Here is a 20375-nt window from a genome sequence, read left to right as displayed (position 1 = left end):
ACATGTGGAGTTATGTACTTAACAAAAAAAAAGGTGAAATAACTGAAAACATGTTTTATATTCTAGTTTCTTCAAAATAGCCACCCTTTGCTCTGATTACTGCTTTGCACACTCTTGGCATTCTCTCGATGAGCTTCAAGAGGTAGTCACCTGAAATGGTTTTCACTTCACAGGTGTGCCTTATCAGGGTTAATTAGTGGAATTTCTTGCTTTATCAATGGGGTTGGGACCATCAGTTGTGTTGTGCAGAAGTCAGGTTACTACACAGCCAACAGCCCTATTGGACAACTGTTAAAATTCATATTATGGCAAGAACCAATCAGCTAACTAAAGAAAAACGAGTGGCCATCATTACTTTAAGAAATGAAGGTCAGTCAGTCCGGAAAATTGCAAAAACTTTAAATGTGTCCCCAAGTGGAGTCGCAAAAACCATCAAGCGCTACAACGAAACTGGCACACATGAGGATCGACCCAGGAAAGGAAGAGCAAGAGTCACCTCTGCTTCTGAGGACAAGTTCATCCAAGTCACCAGCCTCAGAAATCGCAAGTTAACAGCAGCTCAGATCAGAGACCAGATAAATGCCACACAGAGTTTCACCTTTTTTTGTTAAGTACATAACTCCACATGTGTTCATTCATAGTTTTGATTCCTTCAGTTAGAATCTACAATCTAAATAGTCATGAAAATAAAGAAAACGCATTGAATGAGGTGTGTCCAAACTTTTGGCCTGTACTGTATATAATCGTTGTTACAGAGATTTTGATACTATAATTGGGGACACTTTGTTTATTTTGAAACTACAAGCATGGGCTACTAAAGGTTCAGAGTTTATAGAGAACAAGCATTCAGCTGAGTTCACACAGTGCCTAGTGGAAATGACCATGGTTATGACCAATGTCCATGGTTATAATCTGTACCTATAGTCTGGTCTATCAGAGGGAAAAGTGCTGTATTTATTTTTGATCATATTCTCACTGATATTCCCTATTCATCCGCCTATTGGGAGAAACTAGGCTAAATGTAATAATCCTTGTCACAAACGTCACTGAATAGAATCGTCTTTTAAAACTGATAAGCATATAAACTATATCATGTTTATTGGCAATTGTTGATATAACGAATCATAATGTGTCCAAGTGTCCGCAGTGCTGTCCGTGATAGTTTTCACAGTGAGACAGGAGGAAGTGTTTCAGTCCCAAACATCACAGCAAAAAGGCGCCGTCTTTTTTCACTTTTCCTGCCTACAGGTCCCCACTCGGGACAAACTTTGCTCGTTTGCACCAACATCAACAAGTTGCTATGCAACAGCACCACGTCGCCATGGTCGCCAGTCACGTCGAAAGTTACAACAATGGCTGAAAAAACTTTAGGGAAGAAGCCCCTGCCAGGTGTCTTGGAGGTATGTAGCGTACGGACAGTGTTTGACTCAGTCTGACGTTTCCTCAGGGATTAACTCGACGTATTTGTGTGCGAAGATGTAACGTAACATCACGAAGGTCAACAAACGTTAACGTGTTAATGTTATCCACATAGCAGTCAGTTTTACACTGATAGCTGACATAAGGCTACATAAAACAGTATTTATAATGTAATGACGATACACTGCTTCGTTTTTCTAACAGCAGATCGGGGGGACCTAGTTTTTCCTAACCTTACCATCGACTGCACCATATATAAGGCTACTAACCACCTTTCCGAAATGCTATAGGTTAGTAACATTACACACACCTCCAACTAGCTGGTGCACTCAGAGCCTGGTCCCTGAGCGGCAGTCTGCAAATAATATGAATGATTTCCATTCACCATGGTCATAAACTACAGTGCTATTCTGACAAGCTGTGTGAGTGCTTGTGTAAGCGACCGGAGTGACACTGTGGAATGGCAATACTGTGGATGTACTGGCTCTGTTTTTGGTGGTAGCCTTCACTGCAGCACCATGGTTACCATTCATCACACAACTGACCATATCTGATTGTGGGCAAAGCAGTTCAATTAAGAAAAAAAAAAAATTCTACTGAAGAACACTGCATATTCTTTATTTGTATATTTCAGTCGAGTCTAGTGACATTAATGACTTCTTTTTTCAAGGTTGGTCTGGCTAAGAAAGCAGCATCCAGACAAACTAAAGTTGCAGACCAGGAACATACAATGATGAACAAAGTAAGAATACCATCAAAATTGCATGAGAGAGGGCCAAAATCACACACACACACACACAATTATGTATCACCTGTATCATCTCATCATACTTACAATAAGACACTATTAGTTTCTTCTTGACCCCATGAAATATGAAAATTAGGGCAACAGTGTTTCAGAATGTATGGTTTTATATTGTTTTGCCATTGCTGACTAGCCCAAGAAACCTCTGTCCTCTGGTGGTGAGAGATCCAACAGACCAGAGGGAAGACCGATGGACAAGCCTGTCTCTGGCCCACCAAAGAAGCCCACGGTTGACCTTTCTGCTCAGGAGGAACAATACAAGTAAGAATGTTTTGTATTGAATAAAGTCAGAAATGGCCTTCAGATAATGCCTAGTCATAAATTTTAACTTTAAAGGACCACAGGGGCACCAGTGTCGAGTTGTCTACTTGCTTCTCTCTGTGTCTTGTTGTTTTCTTCCAATCTCTGGGATCTGCTGAACATCAGGCCTGTCCACTCTTGGATGTCATCCTCTCATCTCCTCTTTTGTTTGCCTCTCTTTCTTGATCTCTGTACTGGGTTAGGATTAACGTAGGATCTTGATAGATGTCCGTACTACATTTGCATCTCCCCACTGTGGTCAGCAGATTTTCATGAGACAGTAACTTCCCTTATTCTTATAAGGAAATTGGACGGATCGTCCTGAAAGATCTCATCTCCATGGCCGGGGTTCTTCTCTGTAGGTTCATAGTCCGGGTCAAAGACTCACATGCATATAGGAGGATGAAGATGACCAAGGAACACGACTTTAATTTTGGAAAACAGGGTGATGACGTTTTGTGATGTTTTGAAAGCGCTGCTGCCTGTGTGATTCTAGGAAGTTTCTTGTTTTGAGCCATCGTCTCTGACATTTTACTCCCGGTATTTGAAGCTGCAGACTGTCTACAGCTACTCACCCTCAATCCTGCTGTCAGCGCTGATGTCGTTGGTGTTCCTGGGCAATCTCTGCACTGATAGAAGCTGTCAATGATTTGTCAAGGATCTTAACTGATTCAAAAAGTTCTTGTTCTTCACCAACACAAGTCCATCAATGTCACCTGCAAAATACAAGTTGGTAATTGTCCTGCTACCACTGCTGACTGTCCTGCTGTGTCCTTGAAGGCATAGTACACCCAAAAATGAAAAATTGGTCGCCGTCTACTTACTGTAATAATTTTTCAACAAGTGAAGAACCGTTATTTGGTGGATATTTTCTTGGCCTAACACATGTAGTTACAGTGCCAGCTTGACCGAATCAGAAACATTCCACAATCTGCTTTAATTGACATACCGTTATAAAATAAAACAGAGAAGAGCTGCAGATAGTGTCTACAATCTGGAATTAGTAATCTCTTCCCTACAGACTTTTCTCACAGCAGCCATTTTGACATGAAGTAGCAGGTAAATCCAGGTGTTACTCATGACATTAATGAAGATTCCACTCCATTCAGGTCTATGTAACAGAGCCAGAGTCCTGCTGTTTTCATGTTGGTGCACTAGAAAGGCTGAAATGGAACAGAACCTTAATGGATGTCATTAGTAACATCTGTGTTTACCTGCTATTTCATGTGAAAATGGCTGCTGTGAAAAAGGTCTGCTGCATGTATAAAGAGATTGTAAGTTTGAAAAAAATCCTGACCAGATTTTGCAGTTTCCATGGAGCCTTTTATTCCCTTAAGAATTAAAGAAAGGAAACAAGGCTTAGGCTCGCAGGCAGTCCCGCTCTCTGTGTCATCATCAGATAGTTTAGGAAAAAACGTGAATCACCTTTGAGACAAATAACATCTGAATATTATTTAGATTCAGTTTCAAATTAGTCGACTATTCCTGTAAAAAAAAATAAGCTCCAAATTTTCCTGCCTATCAGTGTCAGTCACTGAACCGTTCAGTCACTAAGTAGATGCAGATGAGTTAGGCGTCTCAAGTTGCAAACATTTTGCCAAAGTCAGTCACATTTTTTGTCGTTAATATGGGAGAGCTGCCATGAGTGCAGATCATCCTGCGTTTTGTTTTCCTCTTCAGTAGTTTTAGTTTTAATGCGTTCACATCCCAAGTATTGTCACCCTCTTCCCAACACTGATAAAAAGACTGCTATTGGTGAGGAAAGTGTAGTTCCCCTTTCTTAAACTCTTTACCCCTTTGATTTGATATGTGAAAATCAGTCATAAAACATTGTTTCTTCAATTTTATTTCCTGCAGACTCATGAATGCAGAGCTGGAGGCTAAAACAGCTGAATTAGTAAGACAGGCAGAACAACTCATGGTAAGTAATTTAATGTCCATATTTACTTTACAAATACACCAGTTATTTGTCCTTTTGGTAATAAAAGTGAGAGGTGACAAGTGATTCATGGGGGTATTCCACCAAGCAAGATTGGCAAGTGTGTGGGGAAGTTTTACTTTGTATGAGAGTTGCTAAGTCTCAGAGGAAGTTTCTTACTCACTTCAGATGTTAGGAATCATTTTTTTTTATTTCATGCAGCATGGGAGAAGCAGACAAAAAGATAGTTGGTTGTTTTCTCAGGACGGAGGTTCCTGAGACTCAAATCAGAGGACATGATAGGTGTTAAAGCACATTTGTTATATTAATACTTTTTTCTCTGACATTCTTAACTTCTTCTTTTCCATCAAAAATCAGCATATTATGTTTTGCTGAGGTAGACACTGACTGACCGCAACTTAGAAACCAAGTGACAGTTTACCCAAAGTCCATGCAGCACTCAGGTCCACTGATTTCTGCTACTGAAGACACAGATATTATTTCACAACACATTTCAGATAAACTCCTTTATATAACAATAGGTCCCAAAGTGTATTTGCTTCTCAACGGTATAATTGTGATATAACAAAATATTTCCTTACACAAGTTAGCCAGATAACTTTTTAAAAAAGGTGAAAATATCTTTTAGAATGCATCATCAACATGGAATGACATCCCCACATCAAATCCCCAAACCTAGCATTCAGGTTTTGTTTTACAGATTCAAATCATTATCACTCGGATTTGGCATGATCTTTTCCACAGTTATCTGGTTAACTTTGTAATCCTGTCTTGTGGACTACAACCCAGGATTACTTGTCACCTCACATAACCCTGTAAACCTCTCAGAGACTGAGGGAAGGGAACAGTGAAGCTAGAGGAGTAGACTTTATAATCCTTTATGTATATATTGTCTTGGTGTTTTTTGGATTCCAGAGAGAACAGAATGAAGTCTTTTCAAAACCAATATCTGCTAACCTGGTTATTGATATTGAAGATGAAGAGGATGACTCCAGGTAACAAATAATTAACTCTCAGCAAGTAGAAGAAAATTAAAGTCAGTGAATCCTCGGTTAGTTTTAAAAAAAAATTGTCCATCTCTATAGGATGACTAAGCCTGAACAAAGTGCAACACAGCAGCCTGGTGTAAAGGTAGGCCTATGTGTTGAGAACATTCAGAGTGTCCTTCATTCTTTCAGTTACAAAGGATTACCTGTTCAGTGCAACTGAATGTGAAACTGCTGAAACTATAGATATATTGTATGCAAACACTGTAGACCTACCAAACCTATAGTGTACCAGTTATTGCATGATTACACTATGCTTCCATTTGTTTAGGTAGTGACCAAAAAAAGGGTCACATCATCTGCATCACATAACACATGCACTGGAAAACAAAGAAAAGAGCAGCCACTTTCCTGCAGAACACAGTGAGTGCGATTTTAGCTTTCTTTTCCACTGGCAAACTCTCATAGTCCTTCAAGGATATGTGAAATACATTTTGGAGTCTTAGAGTTCCTCCAATAATCCTCTAGAGTTCATATTGTTTGCTCCCCCCCCCCCCCCAGAACACCTAAGTCACCGCTTGCTGTTGATGCAGCAGTTGTTGACAACTCAGTAGATTGTTCCCTGGCAAACGCCATACGCAGCATAGAGGAGAAACTGGATGATCCTGCCAGTCATGAGGATGTTGTTGATGAGATGTCCAGCACTGGAGCCACCGCAGGATCAGGTAACATAATTTTGCAAGTAGTAGAGTCCAGTTTTATTCTTGATTAACTCATGATGTGTGCAAATACTAAAAACCAAAGACAGCATGTCCTTTGTCTTAGAATGACCAAAACATTTGAACTTCTTCCAAAACAAAATAGAGCCTTAAGAATCCGAGCCAGAATCAAAGTATAACACTTTGATTGGTACCAAAGGTTTCCCAATAATTTAATTTTCTTTCATGAGACTGAAGACATTTTTTACAGTCAAATGGCCTGTCTGAGCTCTTGCTGTAATGACTGACAGTATATGACAGCTTGGGTAAACAAATGCATTGTGAGGTAGTTAGTGGTTTCTTCATTATTCTAGTTAGAGTGGAACTAAATTATATGGAGCAGAAATTACTGACATACAGAACAGTTTATTTATCAAAGCAACAGACATCCATGTAAGTATATATGGACAACAGTGCGCAGAGTCACCCATTGTTTTGACAAAAAGGCTGTGAACTGGTGTTAAGAGGTTAAGCGGCTGAGAAAATGTGTACTCTTTAACCAGTTTAGCTGTAACCAATGTTGTGAATATTTTACAATGTATTGTTTGCTTGGCAGACTGCTAGAGCATCCAATAATACTGAAAAAGCGTTTCAAATAGCTCAAGGTTTTGGAGGCATTGAAAACTATCTTTCACAGCTCTGTAAATCTTATTTGTTTTTTTTGTTTTGTATTGTTGTGGCATTTCAGCTGCTCAGATACGCATTCTGAAGGCAAAACTGCGGGTTATGCAAGAGGAACTGGATCGATTATCTTATGAATGTTGCAAGAAGGTATGTTAAATTTGCAGATAATAGTGACTGAACTGTCATCACAAATACTGAGGCCCAGAATTTGTGCATCCTTGAAGCCGAAGGGGTAATAGTATTGGCAGGTTAAAAACAAATACAAGCAAAGAATTATTGGTACATCGTGGTGCCTCAACTGGAGTATCACCATTTTGAATCTGAATGATGTCTGTTGCAGGTTAGTTAATGGTGGTTCTCAAAGTGAAGCAAAAATTCTGGGAGTTGCAGCTCACTAGTATTTCATTTTATAAAAGTTGCCATAATGAAAATATGTAGAAGGATGACTATTTTGCTCAATCACTGTTCAACCTTATGGTTGATCCCTTAATAGACAGTATGTACACTTACATCGTGGCATACCTAAGAAATTTTCTCAGATAGGGTTTCACTGGACAAAATCTCAAATCGTATTAAATTTGCACCCATGGTTAATGGGACGTTCTTGATATGAAAGCGTTTGGGAAGCCCTGTGTTAGAGTGGTTAACACAAGATCCTGGTTTCAAGTCTTAGGGGGGGCTAAAAGGTGGCAGAGCCAAGAGCCCAGGTTCAAGGCCCCATGTCAGCAAACATGCTTGGGCACGACACATGGAAACAAATGAATAAGCATATTCCCTGCTCATGTGTCCTTGAGCAAGACACTGAAACCCTTACAACTCCAGGAGTGCATGCTCTTTCTGCTCTGTAAGAGCGAAAAAAAACACAGCTACAGAGTATACAAATAAGAGGAAGGAGGAGAATTTTGTCCTTTAAGAACCACTAAACTGTCACATTACTATTAGGGCACACTGACCTTACTTCTGGAGGGAGACTGTGCGAACCCTCATAGGAATACTGGACTGAGCTCAGGGCTTTGAAAACCTCTGGGACAGAGCCTCACTCTCAGCTCTGCTGACTGAAGAATCAAACCTCAAACAACCACCCGGCATTTAGTGCAACAAATCATGGAAACAGATTTGACACAAATGTGTTTGTGAACACCAGTTGTTGTTAAGAACATTTTTCAAACAGTTCTTCTGAAACAGCGCCTTTTTGAACTCCATTGGTATGGACAAAATAAACGCCAGCATAAATACATAAAATGTGGTGATATATCTACATCTATATATTTTTATTGCATGTTTTGTAGGTGACTGTAATGTCTTTAAGCTCATATATATGGACACATTAACTTTTAGGGATAACATATACTCATGACTGTATGTCCATTGCAACAGGATGAGGAAAACAGTAAACTTTGCACAAAAATAAAGGAGATTGAGGATGATCGAGCCAGACTCCAGAAGACCACAAACATCCAGCAAACACAGATAGAGAAGCACCAAACTTTAGCAGAGGAGTCCGCCAGAAGATGTGATGGTCTTCAACTGCAAGTGGCTGGTTTACAGAAGGTTTGTGTCAAAGACAGATTACAGCCTGAGGTACAGGATGCAGTGCCAAGAGGATTTTCAAAGGACATCCTGTAAAGACTGACAATATTAAGAGCAAGCGAGACTCTTTTTAAGTGGCAGATGGTGATAAAGTTTGATATCAGTCATCCAATAATTGTGAAGTGCAAATTCAAAATAAAAGTGCACTTTGATGTACTTGAATAACATAAGCAACAGTTGTTACTAATTGCCTGCGTTCTGTTCTTTGTAGGAAATACAAGGTTTGAACAGAGCCCAGAAACAAGCAGCAGGCAACCACAGCACAGTAGAAGTCCGTCTGAACAGAGCCTTGGAGGAGGTGGAGAGGCTCAAGACCCAACTGAGTAAGACGAAGCAGATGAGTAAGGTAAGCAAGTCGCTGCTGATTAACACATGGTTGATGGTTAAACACTGCGGGCGAGTCTGACATTAATTTCAATTTTATTAGAACATCTGGGACCTCAGTTATAAAAAAGCAGTGCTAAACATTTGAGTTTAAACTGCATTATATTTGTGACATATTAGGGTGGGAAAACTGAGTTACATTTTTTTCTCTTTGCCATGGCAGCTATAACATGATTGCTTTCTCAACAGGGGTCTAGTTACAGTGTCTCTAAATAATGCGCAGCACACTGACTTCTTGTATATTTGAAAAATAATTTTAAAATGTATGTGATTTACATAGTGTTTTATCTTAACTGGGAAGGATATTATGGAAATGTGGAATTTTTAAAAACTGATAAGTCTAATCAGATTTTAAGAAGAAAACTCAGGCTGAGCTTACATGTGAAAATTTTCCTTTCTTTTTTTTGATCAGAGTTTGCACCATCATTTGGATGTTCCATATAGGTTTGGTGACATGGATTTGGTAACCATTAAAATTTAATTTGTAACATGTAACAAACTGCATGTAAGTTGCACTGTGTATAATCAGCCTAAAGTGGACATAAGAACACTATTTCACTATTTCAAACTTGACCTCAGAGCACAACATGGAATACGGTGCAATATGATTACCGCATTCAAGAACATTTATTGAGCTCTCTGTAAGAGCTTTTGAAGCCACAGCTGCAACAGAGCTGGTTCACCTGTTGGAATTATAGTTGGCTTATGATTCATATGACACATACTTAAGCCTGAAGGTATCTTACTTTAAATAAGTGCAGTTCATCTCGCAAATAATGCACAAGCATGTTGCAGAACACGATGTAATCCATGTACACTTTTGTGACTGAGACCCCACACTGCAGATTCTATGCTCTGCTGAACTTGTACTAAGTTAAATCTGCTTTTTCTATTACATTAGGACAAGATGAACGAGGAGCATCAGAATACAGAAAACCTACTTGCTGAAAACAAGATGCTGAAAAAGCAGAAAGCAGAACTCATTGTGGGTTTCAAGAAACAGCTCAAGTTGATAGACATTCTCAAAAGGCAAAAAGTAAGTCTCCCTGCCCAAGAGTATTAATCGGGCATTAATTCAAATTCCTTTCTAATCAGTGCCTAATTGTGAGTCTTTTTTTTTGTCCTTGGACCAGATGCATTTTGAAGCCGCCAAGCTGTTGTCATTCACAGAAGAGGAATTCATGAAAGCTCTTGACTGGGGGAAGTCCTAGAGCAGAGGAAGAATCAGCTTCAGATTTCATTTCTTGGACAAAGAAAGCAGCCGTGTGAACAGTGCATGACAGCGGATATTTAAAGCTATGTGTATGAGCTGTGGAGTGCAGGGAGGCAGTCGGCCCACCGTGAGCAGTTTGGTTAGACACCATAACAGGCAGGGATTTGAATAGATGATTTCCTTTCCATTATCACAGTCAGACACCACAAAACCTCATAATAGTCTATTGTTTGTGAATTTTATTTTAGAAATGCTTTGGAATCATTTTTCAATCACAATGCCTGGCCTATCTTATCTAAATAAAGACATTTTTTAATAAAACAAGTTAATTATGTTTTTGTTACTATATATGCCACTGCAACATGGGCTAAAATATTGAGATACAGAGCATCAGGGTTTTTGTTGTCACTAAAAATTGAAACTTATTTCCCCCCCTTATGATTAGGCTGCCATCTAGTGGCATAGAGTGAGGTGGACGGCCATAGTGGATGTCCTCCCAAGCCAGCCCAGAGAATTAACTAAGTAGTGTTATAGCATAAAAAAATTGAAAATCAAAGTTATTCATCGCCCTCCCAGGATTCATCAGAGAAGATATCTGGCTGACGTCTCCGAAAGTTGCTTTGGAAATCTTCATCAAAGTGCTGAAGGTCATCTTCTCGCAGCAAACCCTGTGAACAGTTCACACCGACAGTCATACACCTGCTTCAACTGCAGAAACACACAGGGCTGTATGGTCATACCTAATAATGGTATAGAGCCTCATACCTTAGGAAAATACCCAAGGAGTTTAGTTGCGTGATGTTTAAGAAGTCGTTGCCTCTCCTCCTCGATGATCTGCCTCCGCAACACCTCCCTCTCCTGCTCAATTGCTCTCTCTTTAGCCTCGAGTTCCTTGGAGATAGGAACGACATTGCCATTCATCAGAGCAAGCCAATCAAAAAAAACTGCATTACAGTCAAAAGATGATAATGAAAGTGAACCATGTATCGACAGGAGTATGTTTTCTTAATATCAATCCATCCTCATTCAATGAATCATTTTTTGCACAAGTGGCCTTCACCTACACAAAGAAAAAGTTAGGATCCAGCACCATCAATATCTATGCACTACTCAACTCTCACCACAGAGAAACACCACCAGCACCATCTCATTCTTGATGGAGAATAGAATATTTCTGACAGTGTTGTATTGAGAGAAAGGTTTGTCACCAACGGTACCATGTCGGCATCGCGCTGCCGTTTTCTGTCCTCTATTAGTTTCTCCACCGCCCGTCTGTGCTCGAGTTGCTTCATGCGTCGTTTCTGGGCATTCATCTGCTCTATGCGATCGTCCTCTGCAAACTTGGCCATCATCATTTGGCTGAAAGCCTCGTCTTCGTCTTTCTCCGCCTGCTTCTTCATCGCTCTGAATTCCATTTGCTCCTGACAGGTCTGCTGCAGCATCAGCCTCTGTCTGATTTTCTTCTCCATCTCTTCCTGTTAGAAGGAAATTCCAGAATAAATGCGATGTGATTTGTGTAACCCGGCATGTCAAGCAACAGAGTACACGCCGGCACTAAATTTGTCTCTTTGTACATTAAAGAGTGCGGCCAGAATTCCTGTTAGTTTAGCCATTGCATCAACCTATTTTCACATTCGCTCCTAGGTGGAGATGTGAACAAAAGTTTATAATGAAAAGAGATACGTTACGTGTCACTTTCCAATCGTGAAAGACACAGATCACAATTTTACATCACCTATAGCAAAACTTTTTTTTATCCAGTACTGGCAATTTATTTAGGCTACACCATTTCTTCTTTTTAGCAGAACTCCTCTCAGCTGTCATCTTTATTTCAATCAAAGCCACTTGATCGGCCAAATTAGATAAATGACCAGGAATTCATGAATCCCCACCCTTGAGAAGATTACTTGAAAGCATCGCTGAAAGAGACAGATGAAAACTGAGGTAAGTAAAATAAACATCCTCACAATTTCTTTCCGCCTGTCAGCTTCTGCTTGTTCCTCCAGACAGAGTTCCTCTCGGACTCGCTCCATCTCTTCACGCTGTTGCTTCTCCCTTTCCATCTTTTCAGTGAGCTATAAGGAGAAAAGTAAACGATTATTTTTTCTTACTGTTGGTAAACCAGCGATTAAGTCATTTTTGGTTGGTTGGATGGATGGATGGATGGGAGCTGGAGGGAAGTGTTGCTTTACCGTTTTGTAAAGTTGTTCTTTTACTTGCTCTCTCTCTCTGATCTTGGTCAGTCTGCTCTCCTCCATCTGCTGCTGGTGGTTTGCAAACTCCATGATGCGTCTGTTCTCAGCCTCAGTCTTCTCGTGCTCCATGCGTTTCCACTCCGCCTGCTGTCTCTTGAACTCTTCAATATACTGTTGAGTGGCTTTCACCTTCTCCAGCCTCAGCTGTCTCTCCCTGAGAGAAAACACACTCGTTTTCCAACAAGCCCCGTCTGCAACACCAATTATTTCTGACACAAGTCCAACACTCTCAATATAGTACATATTCTGATATGTTATCTTGGGAAAAAGAGTAGAGCAGCAGACACTGGATTCAAATTGTATCAACAGCTGAATTTGGAATTCATATTACATTTGCAAAGTTTAACATGACAGTCCTGATCAATATCAAACCATTGTGATACAATTCAAATTCTGCATTATAAATCAAATTATTCCACTAATTAAATTAACTAATATTTTTTTAATTGACCAAATCAATATGAGCATGGCAAATCAAGATTAATTCATCTCTTCTCACAGCTATCCCTTGTCTGTAATGTTTAGCGAGACGAATGTGCATGCAGACGTGGTTGTGTGTGTGTGTGTGTGTGTGTGTGAAAGAGTGGGACAGTCAGTACGCAGGGCTCACATCTGATCCTCCTCGTAGATTTTCCGGACGATTTCATCGATCATGAGCTTCTCCTTGAGGAACTCCTCGTACGCTTCTTGTCTCTTGCGCTCGTTCTCCACGAGCTGCTGCTCCAGGTCCCTCTGATACTGCAGCAGCTCCTCCTGGTGCTTCTCCTCCAGCTTCTGCTGCTGCACGGCCGCTCGCTCATATTCGCTCTTCATCTTGCGAGCAAAATCTGCCTCCTCGCGCTAAAGTTAGAGGAGGAGAGATTGAAATCACTGAGCCTCAAAACAGAAAAAATATGTTTGGTTAATATCAGAGAACAAACTCCAATTTTCTTTATATCCATAATAAAACTTGGGTGACAAGGGGAAATACATGTATTTCTATTTCTAACATGGTACTTTTTCTTTCTAAACCCTTATTCAGAATTTCACTGCATGCGGCAAGCGTTTTTCAACTTGATGTTCAACCTGCTGAACTCATAACTATGTCTGCTCTGTGGCTGAGAGGGACTTGGATTGGCTGACATGGCACAGTTGAACTCAGTTGTTTTTGTTGATTAATTTAAAAGGATTTTCACAGTCCTGGTGAAGGAAGTGAAGATTACATGCTTGACAATTAAAACAAGCAAATTAACAGTATTTCAGTAATATAATGTGAGTAACAGTGACTTTTTGTCTTTATCCAATTTAGGCTGTATCATACATATCATACTGTTAATTATCTCATCTTTGATCAAGCAGTAGTAACTGTCGCTCTCAGTCAACAAATGAGATGAGCAATTAAAAGGAGCATATCAGTGATTTCACACGTTTATATTATGTCTAATATCTCCAGAATGTATGCACTTCACATTTCTGCTAATCTTCTCCCAAAGCAAGCAGTCGTCTTTTAGGTCTCCCATATCAATTTTCCCTCCATTTGTCCTGCCACTGGTTTCCATTCATTTCATTACGATATGAAAATGAACTTCAAAACTTTCTTCTCACCAGTATTCCATCACTTAATGAAGTCGTCCACATTAGTTTTCCTAAAAGTTTTGATGACTTGAAATTAGGCGGAGTGACACAGTTCATTTGCATTACAAATACAATGAATTTTAGGTATTGCAATTCCTTGTATTTTCTACACTTGATGTCCCTGAATCTTCAATTCAGTTCAGTTCAATTGTATTTGTTTATATAGCCCAGAATCACAAATTACAAATTTGTCGCAAAGGGCTTTACAGGAAATACAACATCTTCTGTCCTTGGACCCTCACATCGGAGGAGGAACAACTCCCTAAAAATCCCTTTAACAAGGAGAAAAATAGGAAGAAACCACAGAGGAGGAATCCCTCCCCAGGACGGACAGATGTGCAATGGATGTTATAAGCAACATCCTTTTAAAACACACAATATCAAGAAATGGGCCTGGTTTCATTTCAGGCAGGAGATACAAGATTTTGTCCAGAAGAATGGAGTTAAAAGAGTGGAACAGGTGTTTGCCAATTGCCAAGTGGCACTTGAGAAAATGAAAACCAGCCAAAATTTTGATGACTGCACAGCCATGACAAATACAGATCTCACCATGGTCTCATAACTCATAGCCTGCTTCTCGGCAATCTGTGCCGCTCTCTCCCTGTTCAGGTATGCAGACTTGAGCTTTGCCTCCAATTCTCGAAGCTCAATGCTGAAAATAATTATAAAATGGAAAATTGCGTCAAGTTATGAGAGGAATGAAAAAGATCAAAGCAGAGAAAGATTACACAGAGACACAAACTTCCAGTAGAGAGCTGAGCTTACCCACAATGTGGATCAAAGTACAGACAAGATAAAGAGAGCATACCTGTTCTCTTTAATGTATTGCCTCATTTTTTCATCTCTTTGCTTCTCGTAGCCGATGCGGGCCAGCACTTTTGCGTTTCTCTCCTCTTGTTCAAGTTGCTTTTGCCTGTTGATTCTCTCCTCTTCTGCCTGCAAGCCAATCAGTTTTTGCTGGGATTAACTACATAAATAACTGACATTGCTGGGAAGCAGCCTTGGTGTAAGCCTTGGATGATGCAATCATAAAGAGTCATAACTGCACTGTTAATTACTTTGTTAATTGTTATTTATTCTCCGCCTCAATCTCCAATTAAATGTAATAAGTAGAAAATGTATGTCTGACACAGTGTGCATCTGAGTGCCTACAGGCATATTTTAGCACAGCCTTCTGTGTGCCAGGATGCACAGTCTAGAAAAGACAGTATGTATGTCTAACATGAAGAAAATATGTGATGGTGCCTTGGACTTTTTTAATAGCTGAGACGGTGGGCATTTAGGCAGTCAGTATTCACATCAGACCAAGCATTCACAGTCAGGTCCTCTAGACTCCTGAACAATAAAACTCCAGACATGGGTAAATAAAATCAATAAATAAAAAAGAAGAATTTTTCTCAACCTGCATTTAGCTGTTAACTTGTAATTGCTCTAGCAATACAGAGAGCAATCAGAGGTTTTATATGGGTCCTTAACAAGTCAGCAGTATAAGCAGTAGACTTTTTTGTTGATCCAAATAATTTAATTAAACACAATTTTTTTAAAGGTTTAAATAAAAGACTAGGAAAGCTCAAACAAAACTGAGATCTTTGGGTACAAGTGTTGTCTGGAGTACTGCACACTTACCTCATGGCCATGAATGAACTAAACTGTGAGAACAAGTTAATTCAATTGGGGTTTAACTCATGGCCATGAATTAAAAAACACTAACACTTTTTATCCATTGGAGTTAACTTGACCCTAGTAATTTAAACCTACAAAAAATAATTATTAAAAAAATGTTACCCAACTTTATGTGTCACATACTTTATGTGTCTTGTTGACTACCTAAATATCCCTTTAAATAAAACATAACCTTTTACCTACTGTCGACCCACTTACCCCATTAAATCAGGAAAAGTTTAGAAATATGAAGCCAAAAAATGATGTTCATCGTGTACACTCAGTGGCCACTTCATGAGGTCCACCTGTGCAATCTAATCCAATCCAATCCAAATGTTGTGCCATAAAGTTTCCTTTCCTGCTGCCTATAATGCTAAGGTTTTCTTTTAGTCACAGTAATAGAGGTGTTCATTCACTTCTATGTTTGGCAGTGAGTTCATAGTTAGTGCTGCTGTTGGACTGGACTGCATTTTATTGAGAGTTGTTTCTAATATTCTGCCCCCCTTATTGTATATAAATAGGGAGGGCAAAAAGATAGAAACACCTCTCAATACAATGTAGTCCAGAACAAGACCTCTGCAAACTACAACCTCAATAATAAACAGAATTAATCTGACACATTCTCCACAATGTCAACAAAAAGTGAACATTATAAACTTCCTTAAATTGTAGAATTCATAGCAGAGCTGTTGCATCAGATTGAACAGATTAAACCTTGAATGGGCTCAAACTGACCCCACAAATAACAGGAGGTTTAACAAAGGGATTTCTCCGTGAGTTTGTAGATGGTGACGCACAGACACACCAAAATCCTGCTGATAGGCAGAAACCATAAGTACCTTAAGCAGAGCGCTCTCAATTTGTCTTTCCTGGAGCTCGTCCTGAACCTTGCGGAGGTACTTCTTCCTCTCGGCCCTCTCCTCGTTCATGAGGCCGGCCTGCACCCTCCTCTCCCGGTCAAGCCGCTGGCTGTGCTGCTGGCGCTGCTCCTCCTGGAGCTGGCGCTGAGCCAGGACTTTTTGTTGGTGGCTGCGTGTCCATCTTCGCCCCTGGCTCGCTGAAGCCTGGCGAGAACACACAGATACAAGTGAAACTAACTAAAACAGCTGGAAAATGCCATGCTAAGTGCTAAGTTAACTCCAAGTGCCGACTGCTCTGTTATCATGGAAACGCCGGGGAACAACACAGTCAAGCTAACTCTAATAACTTAAGCTCTGCGGCTCAAATTTACCATATTTGAAAGCGCAGTTCTTTATACAGCTTTCTGGTCGTGTTCGTGACTATCTCTGGACCAGGCCACTTGTTCTACACACATTCATTTACCGAGCAAACACACTTGGTGCACACTTAAGCGGTTGTTTTGGTTTTTGTCGTCCTAGCAACACCGCGTCTTGGCTCAGCCAATGAGAATTCGCCGGCGCCAGGGCCGCGTTGTATTCTGGGACGCTGGATTCCCGCTGTACCTGTGAACCTGTGCGTTCAACATTATTAATAACATCCAGGCTGAATAGCATCAGTGCCTACAGATGCCTCTTTGTCTCCATCCTTTGCCTCCTCTTTTCTCTTCACTGCAAAACAGACTTAATAAAGGGAGCAGTAACAATAGGCTTTGATTTGGGGCACTCCACTGGCTCACCTGTTGACCCATCTCGATCGATCAATCAATCAATCGATCAATCAATCAATTAAATCACTATTCATCCCGCGGGGCAATTAAAAGCCATGCAGAGGGATGGTGGGAGTTCAGGAGCTGGACAGCCATGGGGACAAAGCTGGCCCTTCTCTGTGTCCTGCAGCCTGGGCAGTGAAGTCTCCGTCCTGACGGGAGCCGCTCAAAGACAGGGAACATGATGTGCGATGGATCCTGTAAGATCCTGCGAGCTGTTTTCACGGTCTGCTGTTCACAAAGGGTGGACAGGGATCTCACAGGGTGCCTGATCATTTTAGAGCAGACTTTGACAGTGTTGAGAAGGCGGTTTCTGTTTTGCAGGCTGATGGAGTGAAACCAGCAGATGAAGGAGAATGTGTTGATATTTTCAATGAAGGGGTAGAAAAATTGTTAAAATGTCCTTGCTGACCTCAGATGATTGCAGCTTCCTGAGCAGATATTGTGGCTGCTGGCATTTCCTCAGAATTTCCTGTGTTGTAGGAAAATTTGAGCAGGTTATCAAAGATAGAGCCCAGGTTTTTTTTTTTTTTACTCCTCTATGGTCTCCACTTACTTCCCCTGGATGGTGGTGGTGACTGCCTCACTGCCTAGTTGTCTCTGCTTGTTAGAGAAGGTCACTATCATCTCCTAAGTCAAATCTAACTGGACTGAAAGGCTGCTGATGTCAGTCAGCTTGATTCATATAAACTTAGCCCTTCATCGCTAACATTATGTCAAAGGACTTTACAGAAACCAAGCCCACCTGCATGTAACCAGTCTTTCTGAAGTTTACGCAGCCATTCTTTTCTTCAATGCTACACTATATTGCCAAAAGTATTCGCTCGGCTGCCTTCACACACATATGAACATGAGTGACATCCCATTCTTAAACCATAGGATTTAATATGATGTGGGCCCATCCTTTGCAGCTATAACAGCTTCAACTCTTCTAGGAAGGCTTTCCACAAGGTTTAGGAGTGTGTTTATGGGAATTTGTGACCATTCTTCCAGAAGTGCATTTGTGAGGTCACACACTGATGTTGGTCGAGAAGGCCTGGCTCGCAGTCTCCGCTCTAATTCATCCCAAAGGTGTTCTCTCGGGTTGAGGTCAGGACTCTGTGCAGGCCAGTCAAGTTCTTCCACATCAAACTGGTTCATCCATGTCTTTATGGACCTTGCTTTGTGCACTGGTGCGCAGTCGTGTTGGAACAGGAAGGGCCATCTCCAAACTGTTCCCACAAAGTTGGGAGCATGAAATTGTCCAAAATGTCTTTGTATGCTGAAGCATTAAGAGTTCCTTTCACTGGAACTAAGGGGCCGAGCCCAACGTCCGAAAAACAAGCCCACACCATAATCCCCCCTCCACCAAACTTTACACTTGGCACAATGCAGTCAGACAAGTACCGTTCTCTTGGCAACCTCCAAACCCAGACTCGTCCATCAGATTGCCAGACGGAGAAGTGTGACTCGTCACTGCAGAGAACACGTGTCCACTGCTCTAGAGTCCAGTGGCGGTGTGCTTTACACCGCTGCATCCGATGCTTTGCATTGTGCTTGGTGATGTAAGGCTTGGATGCAGCTGCTCGGCCATGGAAACCCATTCCATGAAGCTCTCTACGCACTGCTCTTGAGCTAATCTGAAGATCACATGAAGTTTGGAGGTCTGTAGCTATTGACTCTGCAGAAAGTTGGCGTCCTCTGCGCACTATGCGTCTCAGCATCCGCTGACCCCGCTCTGTGATTTTACGTGGCCTACCACTCCGTGGCTGAGTTGCTGTCGTTCCCAATCGCTTCTACTTTGTTATAGTACCACTAACAGTTGATTGTGGAATATTTAGTAGCGAGGAAGTTTCACAACTGGACTTACTGCACAGGTGGCATCCTATTACATTACTATTACAGCACCATGCTGGAATTCACTGAGCTCCTGAGAGCGACCCATTCTTTCACAAATGTTTGTAGAAGTAGTCTGCATGCCTAGGTGCTTGATTTTATACACCTGTGGTCATGGAAGTGATTGGAACACCTGAATTCAATGATTTGGATAGATGAGCGAATACTTTTGGCAATATAGTGTACATACAGTTCAAGATGTTTTGGTTTTACTAATTTTCAGACACCTGAATGGCACAGTGTCCATGTCTTGCAGGAGCTACATGATGGTACATGCACAGAATTCAGTTCATCACTTCTGTCAGATCACAATATTACAACACTGAAGATATCACTCAGCCCTACCTGGAGCTGTGGCCAAGGCCTTGCTGTCACTTGTCCAGTGTCACTCAACTGACCCAAATGTCACCCAAATGCAGCCAGAGAGAGGACTAACAATGTTAGAAAAATGGGACACCATGTTTGTACAACAATCTGAATAACAAAATTTCTGGTCCCAACATGAGTGGTTAGTGAAACATGAACAACCAGAGGATTATTTGCTTAATATTGATTCCCAAGCAAGGCGATTACGAGCGTTACATCAACATGAGACCAGATTATAAGTCACAGGGTTATGATAGGAAGTCAGATAATGGATTACTATTAGCAGCAGATTGTGTTTTTCATTTTCCTATACTTTCATCACAGGCAATGTTGACTTAAATTTGTTGAGCATTCTTGAATGACAATCTGAAAGTTTTGACTTTCCAGAGCGTTGTAGTGTTTATTGTGTCAGTCTCCTTTTCCGTGCTCTTTTCCTGCACATGCATACACAGGAAAAAGCAGTTCAGAAATTTGGATAAAGGGTTTACATCGCCCAATAATCTGGTTTCTCAAGGAAAAATCTAAATACCTTGACTGCATTGCTTTTAATCCTTTATACCGGTTATGGAAATCACTTTCACATTCACATGGCATTTGATAAATCAGGTAACTGTCCATATGTGGTGAATAACCCCAATTACAAAAGTGCATGTAAACACATGGATGTCATTTGGCAAAGTAAGATAGCTAGACTATAAAGCATCTTATGAAATCTAGTATTTCACATCACAACTTTATGTTGAATCACTTTCACAGGTGTTTCGGTGTCTTGTTTGGAATGCCAACTTGAAGAGGCTTCCTTTGCATTTCTCCAAGTAGGAAGATGTTAATTTCCAAATTCAGACATTTCTAGGATGCAGTGCCACACTATGATGACTATCGTAGCAAGCTCCATTCATAAAAAAATGGCAAAGGCACT

At 40.7% G+C, this 20375-nt stretch overlaps 2 protein-coding genes across 4 annotated transcripts; one reads left to right on the top strand and one right to left on the bottom strand.

Moving 5' to 3' along the window:
- Positions 1 to 735: 735 nt before the first annotated feature.
- On the top strand, positions 736 to 10342 carry tex9 (testis expressed 9). Of its 3 annotated transcripts, XM_030048505.1 has the most exons (14): positions 738 to 1400; positions 1624 to 1709; positions 2090 to 2161; positions 2358 to 2485; positions 4382 to 4445; positions 5379 to 5458; positions 5549 to 5594; positions 5781 to 5872; positions 6011 to 6174; positions 6896 to 6978; positions 8209 to 8382; positions 8633 to 8767; positions 9707 to 9841; positions 9939 to 10342. In XM_030048505.1, the coding sequence occupies exons 3-14, from the start codon at positions 2150 to 2152 to the stop codon at positions 10014 to 10016; spliced, it is 1191 nt and encodes a 396-aa protein (XP_029904365.1). In that variant the 5' UTR covers positions 738 to 1400; positions 1624 to 1709; positions 2090 to 2149; the 3' UTR covers positions 10017 to 10342. The 3 variants fall into 3 exon arrangements, with proteins under 3 accessions (XP_029904363.1, XP_029904365.1, XP_029904362.1); XM_030048503.1 differs by lacking the exon at positions 1624 to 1709 and having other exon boundaries at positions 736 to 1400; positions 9707 to 9845; XM_030048502.1 differs by lacking the exon at positions 1624 to 1709.
- On the bottom strand, positions 10243 to 16941 carry mns1 (meiosis-specific nuclear structural 1). Its single transcript, XM_030048506.1, has 10 exons — positions 16781 to 16941; positions 16389 to 16613; positions 14696 to 14823; positions 14437 to 14539; positions 12884 to 13113; positions 12211 to 12427; positions 11986 to 12093; positions 11236 to 11493; positions 10784 to 10909; positions 10243 to 10686 (listed from the first exon to the last, which is right to left on the bottom strand). The coding sequence occupies exons 1-10, from the start codon at positions 16781 to 16783 to the stop codon at positions 10576 to 10578; spliced, it is 1509 nt and encodes a 502-aa protein (XP_029904366.1). The 5' UTR covers positions 16784 to 16941; the 3' UTR covers positions 10243 to 10575.
- Between the last annotated feature and the right edge of the window lie 3434 nt (positions 16942 to 20375).

This window comes from Myripristis murdjan, chromosome 3 (assembly GCF_902150065.1).
Source record: "Myripristis murdjan chromosome 3, fMyrMur1.1, whole genome shotgun sequence".
In the NCBI taxonomy this organism is placed as follows: Eukaryota; Metazoa; Chordata; class Actinopteri; order Holocentriformes; family Holocentridae; genus Myripristis; species Myripristis murdjan.
This window is presented reverse-complemented; position numbering and strand designations above follow the sequence as displayed.

Bases quoted from the DNA above. Each gene is read 5' to 3' on its own strand.
- tex9 (XM_030048502.1), top strand. From the start codon at position 1,128: ATGTGTCCAAGTGTCCGCAGTGCTGTCCGTGATAGTTTTCACAGTGAG. The intron at 2,486-4,381 runs GTAAGAATGTTT...TATTTCCTGCAG, and splicing joins GCTCAGGAGGAACAATACAA to ACTCATGAATGCAGAGCTGG. The intron at 4,446-5,378 runs GTAAGTAATTTA...TTTGGATTCCAG, and splicing joins GACAGGCAGAACAACTCATG to AGAGAACAGAATGAAGTCTT.
- mns1 (XM_030048506.1), bottom strand. The intron at 14,824-16,388 runs GTACTTATGGTT...ATTGGCTTGCAG, and splicing joins TTGAGAGCGCTCTGCTTAAG to GCAGAAGAGGAGAGAATCAA. The intron at 10,910-11,235 runs GTACCGTTGGTG...CCTATCTCCAAG, and splicing joins GGCAGCGCGATGCCGACATG to GAACTCGAGGCTAAAGAGAG.